Below are 11,056 nucleotides of genomic sequence, written 5' to 3' on the forward strand. Positions count from 1 at the left end.
CTTCTTCTTTCTTTGTACAACAAAACAAACAAGAATTATTAAGAAAGTAAATTTTAATCGTTTTATGTAACTTGCTTTCACTTTGTACAATTCTCTTGCATCTTTCAATTTAATTCCGTATTTCTCACTCTTTGCTACGTTGAAATATAATATCGTCTACACTTTTACATGGCTGTAAATTTGCCGTCTGCGTTTATCTCATTCTATTTGTTACGACATAAATTTATTTCTCTCGTTTTCGGGAAAACGATTTCCAAAAATGACGGGCGGCTTCTCGACGATCGTGACACGCACTTGCACACGTCCTATCGTCGGTGCAATAATGCGTCCGTACAATGCACAGAGCGCCGGGACACGGCATCACTCGCCCGTCGTGTTCTGTGTACCAACAAGCTAAATGCGTTTCACAGACGACCGCCTTCGCTCAATGCGTCATCGTCTCCGCTTGATGGTGCGATTTGCCGAGCGCACGCACTTATGGCGGACCCCACTGCGCGGAGCCCGCGGGAGAATCCGAGATTCAAGTCGGCGCGTATCCTTCTAATAAGGATCGCGAGGGGTTGCGTCCTCAAGTGAAACAACGGGTTGATCCGCAGAACATGGGCGAATAAAAAAGCGAATTTAATCTTTTTAAATAAATGACAGTAGTATTTTAGTAATAATAATTGTACTATTTGTAATGATAGTAGTTATTAATACTTTCTATATTATAATAATAGTTATTAATAGTATAATAACTATTAATATATTTTACAAAAATTATATAATTACTAATATTTTTAATAATTTTTTAGTGATAGAATCCTAAAAGCACACAATAAGCCTAGAATATTATACGAACATTATTAAAAATTAAAATAATATTAAAATAATATTCCGAGAATATTATTGAGTATTTTTTAATATTATGGGAATATTATACGTCCGTTTTTACATAATATTTGTGGTATATTCGTGGAATAATATGAAATTTTCTACGAATACTATTGTAATCAAAAATTAATGTGTATTATTATGCATAAAGTATTCATAATTATAACTTTATAATTATTACATGTCAAAGTTATAATATTTCCGATAATTTAAAATATTAAAGTAAATAATATATTATTTACTTTTTCAAATATTATTAAGAGTGGACATATAACCATTTTTGATATTTCAGAAATATTATTTAATATCAAATAAATTTCTTTACATTTATAGTTTTTTTTAATAAACAAACCAATTTTTATTTGTCTTATTAAAAAAATTACGCTTATTGTAATTTTTTTTAAGTAGCGAATTAAATGATACTAATGCACCGATTCCATTACGGATGACAGCTCGCAACGATGTCGATTTAGCGTGAGATCGAGGCTCGCACGAGCGCACACTCGTTCGCGAGTTAAAGAAGTCGTTTAGCGACAGATTTACGCGTGTCATCGCGCAGCAGCGAAGGGCGTCGCGTCGCTACGAAGGAACGATTAATGGCAGCCCAGATTTTTCGAATCTGCGATCTCACGCGGCGCGCTGGTAGGTGACGAGACCTTTTTTCTTCCACCCGGTTGCATTGTGTCGCTTCTGTACGAGCCCCGGTACGAGCCTCGGGTCGCAGAAAAAAAAGCTGTCGTCGCGCATTGTGCCGACACTGCATTATATTTAATGAACACGATCGCGTCAGTTTTCGTTGATGAAATTCAATTTTTTTCTATAAACTCCCCATTCGCTGCGATTTGACGGAAAATTTCAACGTAATGAGAGATCTTTCCTCTTTCGCAACAGAAACACGCAATTATTTCTCGTTTAATTTACATCATAATGAATGACAAACACTTTCATGCTTTTAATTAATAACAATTCCTTTAATTTAATAAAAATAAAATTACGTGGCAAGAAGAATGGTGGCAAGAAGAATGAAACCAATTATCTGATTAACGACAAATGTTGATAATAAAATCGGAAAGATTTATTAATCAAGAATAAATCAAAATTATATACACAGAAAATAAAATTAAAGCTAAAGGCTATTCTCGATTTTGTCACGACAAGACTAAGGGGTTGCACGTTTTGTCATAATAAACTATTACTTAGTTATATTATTAAGGTGTGTGTTAATCAGCAGGTACTATACGAATTATATAAAGATTCCGATTGACATCTTCTCAGAAGGAACGCGGATTAATTACCTCCGGAGCTAAGGAAACGCGGGCGTTTTATCAACATCTCCTGTCAGCCTTTACACGGACGGTGGTCCTCGCCGAGGAGGAATGCAATATCCCCGCGCGTTGATTGTTCAGGGCATGCAAACTATTCCATTAACCCCCTCGGCAATAAAATAAAAGAAACGCGCCCTTCGGCGTGCGCGCGCGCCGCGCGGAGGGGCACATCTGCGCGGCGAGGCGCGCGCACACATTTACGTGGACGTCGCACGTACGCAGCCGGGGGTCGTTTTATTAATTCACTCCTCTGTCGATTTCAACGAGCACGACGTGGCGAAACGCGATGGAGGGGTAGGCGTACGGGGTGCCTGGCTGGGTGTTCCGACTATTTATTACCTAATTGTCGAGCCTCTATTTCCATGAATTATTCCGTCAGGTGCTTCCAGGACCAACGCGTTCTCCATACGCCGAAGCATTTCTCCTTTAACGCGCTTAATTCGCCATATGGTGATTCCCGATGATTAGCACTAACTTGCTGATACATTTCGTTAATTTATTTTTAATGTTCGATCAATCGTATGCACATCGCAATACACGCTAACAAGCTTTCTCAGAAGATTCCATTTATTGTTTTGCGATAAACTTTTGCCGCGAATTTTTAGTTGCTCAATTTTTTCAAAAGTTTATTTACTTATATCGCTACATAAATTATTATTCTTTTGGTTACAAACTGTTCTCTCTCATTTCAATATCGGTATGCTTTTAAATAGCTAATCGAACATAGAGCTCGAGCTTCGGTAACACATGCAAGCCTCATTTGAATCGCGTATCTCGTCCCTTTAATCCCTTGTCTCTACGCGCGTTACAGGGTGTTAATAGTTTTCCTAGTCGGTTTCTCGCGCGGGAGAGACTGCACGTGCGGCCCCTTTATCGTGATTTATGGTTTTTCGCGGACGCGCAGCCCTCGATGCAACCCGCGCGTTTTGTTTTGCATTTAACGGGGGCGGGATTGCGCGCGGAATTTGAATACGCGCGAGCGGAAATTATGCGCCTTACCGCGACGAGTGTAACACGTGACGCTGTAAAAAAACGAGTGGAGAGAAACAGGGTGGAAACGTAAAGCAGGTGGAAACGGGATTGTCTGTAGGGATCAAATATGTTCTAAATAATATCGATATATCAGTGAAATATGTTTATTATGAGAGTTACAAACGAGAAATAACTTTTAAAATGTAACACCGAAATTTTTTAAAGCGTACCAAGAACTTTCCAATTCGAATCTTTTATGCCAAACTTTTATTTCAAGAGATACTATGAGGTTAATTTCTTTTACCTTGCAATAATGTTACTCTACACTTTTTATCTTGTCTTTTTTTTTCAAAATTAAATGATGCGGTAGCATCGCGACGCCAAGTACATAAAAAAGATTTAAGTTAATATTTTGTAATTATGTACACTGACATTGTCGAGACGCTACCTTTATCTCAAGTTCTTGTAGCTTTATCTCAAGTTTTCAAATTTCTGATTTAAATATCTTGGAAATGAAGGTTATGAAGAAATATCTATAGATTTTTCTTATAATAGATATTATAATCTTATCCATTAACGAAAGACTTAATCTATTTTAATACATTATGTTATAAAAGCATCATTAATGATCATCATTATAAGAAAAATCTATAAATTAATCTATAAGCAGTCTTAAACCAGCGTTAGAAGAGACAGTTGCTAAACGAATCATGTTCCTGGCTAATAACATAGTTAAGCATTTTATTTACAACGAGCTCTTTCCTGATCGAACATAAATTAATGGATATTATAAAATCTTATAATCTTATCCATTAACGAAAGACTTAATCTATTTTAATACATTATGTTATTAAAGCATCATTAATGATCATCATTATAAAAAAAATCTATAGATTTAATTTATAGATTTAATCTATAGATTTTTCTTATAATGATGATCATTAATGATGCTTTAATAACATAATGTATTAAAATAGATTAAGTCTTTCGTTAATGGATAAAATTATAAAATTTTATAATATCCATTAATTTATGTTCGATCAGGAAAGAGCTCGTTGTAAATAAAATGCTTAACTACGTTATTAGCCAGGAATATGATTAGTTTAGCAACTGTCTCTTCTAACGCTGGTTTAAGACTGCTTATAAATTAATCTATAGATTTTTCTTATAATGATGATCATTAATGATGCTTTTATAACATAGTGTATTAAAATAGATTAAGTCTTTCGTTAATGGATAAGATTATAAGATTTTATAATATCCATTAATTTATGTTCGATCGGGAAAGAGCTCGTCGTAAGTAAAATGTTTAACTATGTTACTAGCTAGGAATATGATTCGTTTAGCAATTGTCTCTTCTAACGCTGGTTTAAGACTGCTTATAATCTCTTCTTGATTCCTCCCAATAAAGTCACGAATAATTTTATGCAATTGATCATTAGCTTGCTCGTCTTCCGGATCGTATTTGGCGACGTATCCTTTTACGTCAAGATTTATTTTTATCTTTCTCAAGTACGTATATTTTTGGTCTTCTTTGGTTATTATATTGAAGTCTAATGTTACGTTTGCTTTTACATTATCTATAAAAATACACAACTAAATAATTTTGAAATTATATTCACTGTTGTATCATTTGTATTGAAATAAGTTTTTTTTAATATTTTATTTTAATAAAGAATCGATTTTTTTTGTTGCATACCTGAAGTAATGTAAAGCTGTCCCCGATGTGCTACGGGAACTAATAAACGTATATTAAAGTCATAAGTAGTGTTTGCTCGTAACTGGTCAAATACCATTTCAAAATTGTAATGAAGAATATCAAAGTTCAGATTAAAATCATTTATCTCGAAATCACAGAGACCAAATATTTGCACATTTCTGATATATAATTTTATGTCAGGTGTATCGGTAAGAGCTAGTTCGTCAATCACAAATGGATCATTTGATGGAACATCTAATTCTGGTATTCCTTTGCAGATTTTACTTTTCAAATTATCAATGTTGTTCAAAATGCATTGATCGATTTTCGGGTTTCTGCGACCGCATACGTGAATGAAGGAAGCTGCAAAGAGGTTTCATCATAATGAAATAGTATATTTAATAAAATTGTCAGTGAAAGTAGTTCTAACTTAATACGTCAAATAATGTTTTTAAATAACGACAATATTTTCTTAAATATATTAATTCATCAATGTTTGCTAAATATTTCTCTCTTTACACACATACATAAACACAATATGTATTGTATGTGTGCGTGCGTGTGCGTGTGCGTGTGCATGCGTGCGTGCGTGCGTGCGTGCGTGCGTGCGTGCGTGCGTGCGTGTGTGTGTGTGTGTGTGTAAGAGAGAGAAAGCGAGAATTACTTATTTTAATAGCTTTGTGAAATATAGCTGCTTTAAACATGTTTGTAGAAAAATTTAATTAATTTTTAAAAGATTTTAAACTTTTATAATTAAAGCTGACATAAGCCATTAGGTCAATATTAAGTACGCAAATAAATTTAGTGCCTTTATCTTCAATCAATCATAACTTTGGATTAAATACAAATATCTTCTCACTGTTTTTTCCGAGATTTGAAGTGTTAATCTTAAGATTTAAAATACATTAATAGCTTGACAAAGCTAACAACATAACATCACAAAAGTATAATTGAATTTGGTAAATTTGATCAGACATTCCATTTTTTTTTTGCTTTCCAATTAAATGCTGCCGAGGCTGCAAATATAATTCGCTAAGCTTTGGAGAAAGATATCGTAACATTTAAGAAGTTAACTGTAAAAAGTGGTACCAAAAGTTTCGAAGTGGCAATTTCTGTTTTACTGATAAAGAATATTCAAGTACGTCCAAAGAATTTGAAGACGGGAAGTTTTAGAAATTCTAGGATGAAAATCTCGCTCAGATTGAAGATGAGCTTGCCTTACGACTAGGAGTACTCGGCAATTAATTTCCATTTTTTAATATAAACTGAAAAAAAATACAAAAGCTGAATCTATAGATTCAGCACGAATTCAGCCCGGAGAACAAGCAGAAGATAATCTCTAAACATTTTCTAAATTCTTTGGCGTAAAAATCCAGCCAAAAATGGCCGGATTTTCAATTTTTTAGAGTGAGATTCTACTCCAAAAGAATGAGATTTCATTCCAAAGATTTTAGCGAGCACGATGATTATCTTGCTAACAAGATACAGAGAAAAGGAATTTTACAGAATTATACTAGCAATGAATAATGATTTTTGTATGACAAACCTAAAAGGACAAAATCGTACATTGATCCTGGTCAATCACCGACATCGATTGTAAAACCAAATATTTATGAAAAAAAGTTTTAACGTCTTTTGGTAGGATATAAAAGACGTGATAGATACAATATATTGCTATAACATGCAAAATAATTAATGCTAAATATTACTAATAACTCAGTTTGAGCGACGAAGTAGAGAGGAAAAGACTGTTTACTAGCCATGAAACGTGACATGTCATCTTGGAAAACGACAACGTTGCGCGTCGCAAAAGGAGTGAAGGACACTATTTATTTGTTAGAATTTCTTTTTCATGCGGTTATTCTCCGAACTTAGCCTTTCTGATTACTATCTATTTTGTTCCAGTATCACATGGCTGATACATTCTTTAAAAGTGTGAAAAAAGTTCAAAACCGCACCGATAACTTTATGCATTTAAAATCACTATTTTCGAGAAAAAATTTATCAGCTGCCCAACAGATGGAATAAAGTAATAAAAAATAATACAGAATATTTTGAAAATTGACGTTTATTATTATTAATTTTTTTTTAAATAAAGACTTAATTTTGTAAAAAAAAGGCCAAATTTATTTGCATATTTAATAAATAAAAAATATCCATGTCTTTAGAGTAAACTAAAGTAGAATCTTTTAAGTCGAGTAGGAAGAATCGTTATCATATAATAATAGAAAATTATATGTATACTTTTTATTTACTTACGTATTTCCGCTGTGACAGCTACAAATGCAAAAGCAAATATACAAATATAAAGCTTTTGCATTTTTACACTATTAGAGAATAATATGATGTTAACAGCGCTGTGGAACGATCTAAATGTGTATCAAGACTGATGCATGCGAACGTAAACGAGCTTATATATACGCATCTTCTCTTTCATTTAAATTGCTAATTTTTTTTATAACTATAATTACATTCCGTATTCATGGCCATTTGTGTATATAGGCTATAATCGAAAACGTTCAAATGACCGAGATATACTTTATTCGGGCTTTCTCGCGTTATAAATTTCATTCTATCTTCCTTCCACATATAACAAGCGATAAAGAATCAAGTTTACCACGCGTGAGCGTTCAAATGGAACACGTTTATATCCTTTATTTTTATCAAAAAAGAAGAACAGGATGTCAAGGAAAGTTCTCCTTAAAAAAAAAGTTGATAAACTTGTTTTAATAAACTGGTTACTGATCAGTAACTGATGATATTTTATCAGTTAACTGAATGAAATATAATCTGTTACTGAATAGTAATCAGTTTATTGAAACAAGTTTATTAACTTTTTTTTGGATGATGTTTTGAAAGTAGTCATAATGATTAACATACTTTCTAAATTCAAATTTATAATATTATTTATTTAAAAAAAAAACAGTAAATAATGGTATAGGTCAATGGTATACTTATTTTATTAGTGGTATACTTACAACTATGCAATGATATATACGCTATCTTTCAGTAACAATACCGGTCTCTATATGCAAATATTTTCACAGAAACAGATCTTTTTATAGAAGACAGATTAAAAAAATTCTTTTTCAGCATTAAAGTGTAGATAATAACGAAATGCGATGGCAACAATTTTATATGAAAAACAAAATAAATTATAGTTTAATTATCGACTTCTGCAGTCGACTCGTGACAACATTTACTGCACATAAAAGTTTTGGACTTTTTACATATAAAACAAACAGCGCTCGCACTCAGATTTACAAGAAAAAACAATACGTGCTTTCAGATTGAGCCTAACCAGTTTTAGTAAAAGAGAAATAATGCTTAAAAAATTTTATGTGTAAATTTTTATGCGGAATCAGTATGAAGAAAAAAATGGTCATTTTCACCTGTTGTTCTTTATTCAAATTAAAAAGGTTAATTTTTCATCAAATAAATTTTGTGATTATTTTATTGTATAAAAACTTAGAAATTGTTGTCGGTTTAATATATTATAAGATCCTTTATTGGTTGGTGTAAGGTAATCCTATAAAGTAAATCTAATAAAATTTTCGTCAAATTTGAATATAGATTACATTTTTGCAGAGTGTCATGTGTAGATATTTATACACATAGCATATATAGCACGTACGTACAGAGTATTACTTGTGACTGTTCTATCATCGCGGCATGGGAAATCAGTAGATTTGACGTTTCCCAGGGAGCCAGGTAAGACGAATGATGAGTAGTCCTTTCTTTTGTAGTCCGCGAGTAAAAACTAGCCCCATTAACGGGAACATTACGGGCAATGAGAACGGAATGAAAGGCAAATGCACAGACATTATTATTGTTAGAATTCATCATCGCTATGTAAATTGAAAAAGATTTTTTTTTATTTTAATAATATTTATGTAAAATTGTAAATAAAATCATTTTTATTGGAATTAAAAGTTACAAATACAATATTTTATATTAAATATATTTATTATTACGAATTCATATTTGCAATGTAAATGAATTAAATTAAACGTGCTAACTTTGATAAAAAAAACCGATAAAAAACGATAGAAAGTGCCAGAAACCTGATTCAAAAACAATAGAATTTTAACAAAACTATAAAATCCTATTGTTTTTGAATCAGGTTTCTGGCACTTTCTATCGTTTTCAATCGGTTTTTTTATCAGGAAAATTATGTTGAAAAATGAAAAACTTCTAACAATAAGACAAAGGCTACGTTCCGTTTTACGCATGATGCGCATAATGTATCATTTCCTTCTTTAATATTTAGGGAATTACAACGATAAAATGGTGCCATACGCATTATACATGAAACGGACGTAACCTACATCTGAATTCAAGATAGTCCACGATTTGGTACGCGGAACGAAACGTTTGAAAATAATCGTAATTGGTCACGCCTCGCGCGGAAACCGGACGATTCTTCGTCTCGATGAACTCGATCGAAGGGCGAGCGTTCGCAGCAGGGGCAAATTCTTCCGATCGACTGCTCAACCCTTTTTCGTTGTCGAACACGACCAGGTGACACATTACGGGCGTGTCATCGCGGGAAAGAATTCGACCACCTCGAACTCGGCGAAAACTTTCCGCGCGATTGCGCCCCGAGTGCGTGACACGCAATTGCGTTCACTCTTGCGACAAGATCGGTACAGATGGGCTCGTCAATCTGGGAAAATTATATGTCTTTAGAAACTGCATACAAAAATATAAAGCTTGGAAATCCTTTTTAATTCGTCTCAATAACTTTGTGCGCGTACAGAAAATTGAAATTAAGGTTAATAATAACAAATAACAATAATTTTTTCTAATATGTCTTTATTTAAATGGATACTATAATACGCGTATAATATGTGTATATTAATCGTCATTATCATTGTATAAATATTATATAAGTATACATTTTTATTTTTTTCCAAAGTTTTTTGAAATAATTTTAAATTATTTCTAAATTATTTTATAAATAATATGCACTAAGAGATTTGTCCTACATCATTTTATAATGAATTAGATGTTTGTACGATAATTTGCGATAATCGATAATGTTTATCGCGCAAGGTGCGTTTCGAAAACAGGTTTTTCCCGGCGAGACGAAGAGGAAGAAGAAAAGTAACCGATCATTCATTCCCGCATGTATTGCCAGTGACGTGATTAGCATGTCACTTAATTCGCCGTGTCCGGCGGACATTTATTTAAATTTTACGCTCTTCCCTTCGTCCCGCAGATGTGCGAGTTATACGAGCGCCTTTCGCTACGACGAAGATCCGTGAAATCACGCGCACCCTTCCGATGACACAAAAGGACAACGTGCTCGTTAATTGGTCCTGAGATATTATCGCCGTTTGCGTAAAAGTTCTTGTCAATGTAGTCGTAGTGTCGTTGTTTTAGCTATACAATATATAATTCTTTTAATAATTAAATAAAATATATAAAATAATAATCACATTTTAATCATTTTAATTAATAAAATAAGCGACATAAATGAAAATACTTTAATTGAAACGTTTCAATTTTTTATATAAAACGTCTTCTGTAACTCGATCATTTAGCGATTAACATTTTTTAAAATGAAATGACATATTTTTATCGACGCAGTAATATAGTTTATAAAAAAAAACATTAAACGTAATTTGTTATATTTAAGCTCATTTTGAGGTCAGCAAATCCTTTACAAACTACATTACTACGTTGATGAAAATATGCTATTCTATTTTAAAATATGATTTCGAAATCTCATAAAATAATAAGCATAAAATAAAATGCTGCCTATCATGATATTTCCGCCTTCGAAACAATTTTGAATATTTTTCGTATTACTAAAAACAATGCGGACATTCTAAATGATCAAGTTACAGAAAACACTCTGTATATTTCTGTAATAAACTCTGTATATTTCTGTAATAAACACCTTTTTGAAAAAAAAATTGATAAACTTGTTTCAATAAACTGATTACTGATCAGTAACTGATTATATTTCGTTAATTAACTTATAAAATATCATCAGTTACTGATCAGTAATCAGTTTATTGAAACAAGTTTATCAACTTTTTTTTCAAGAGCGAATTTCAGATGTACAATTAACACCGTAATATTTTTACTCACATTGCAATGAAAGGAAATAGAGGGAAAAAAATCTACATCTTGAATTAAAATACACACGAATTACATGCGTCAGGAAGATGTTATAACT

The 11,056-nt window shown here is 32.4% G+C and overlaps 1 protein-coding gene across 1 annotated transcript; it reads right to left on the reverse strand.

The window, feature by feature from the left end:
- Positions 1–3,316: 3,316 nt before the first annotated feature.
- LOC105193627 lies at positions 3,317–7,260 on the reverse strand. Its single transcript, XM_011158152.3, has 3 exons — positions 7,129–7,260; positions 4,870–5,232; positions 3,317–4,750 (listed from the first exon to the last, which is right to left on the reverse strand). The coding sequence occupies exons 1-3, from the start codon at positions 7,187–7,189 to the stop codon at positions 4,440–4,442; spliced, it is 735 nt and encodes a 244-aa protein (XP_011156454.2). The 5' UTR covers positions 7,190–7,260; the 3' UTR covers positions 3,317–4,439.
- Positions 7,261–11,056: the final 3,796 nt, after the last annotated feature.

The sequence above is a fragment of the Solenopsis invicta genome, chromosome 3, assembly GCF_016802725.1.
Source record: "Solenopsis invicta isolate M01_SB chromosome 3, UNIL_Sinv_3.0, whole genome shotgun sequence".
NCBI classification, from domain to species: Eukaryota; Metazoa; Arthropoda; class Insecta; order Hymenoptera; family Formicidae; genus Solenopsis; species Solenopsis invicta.

Excerpts from the sequence above, each read along its gene's own strand:
- LOC105193627 (XM_011158152.3), bottom strand. The coding sequence starts at position 7,189 with ATGCAAAAGCTTTATATTTGTATATTTGCTTTTGCATTTGTAGCTGTC. Across the intron at positions 5,233-7,128 it reads AGCTGTCACAGCGGAAATAC|CTTCCTTCATTCACGTATGC; the intron begins GTAAGTAAATAA and ends ACCTCTTTGCAG. Across the intron at positions 4,751-4,869 it reads ACAGCTTTACATTACTTCAG|ATAATGTAAAAGCAAACGTA; the intron begins GTATGCAACAAA and ends GTATTTTTATAG.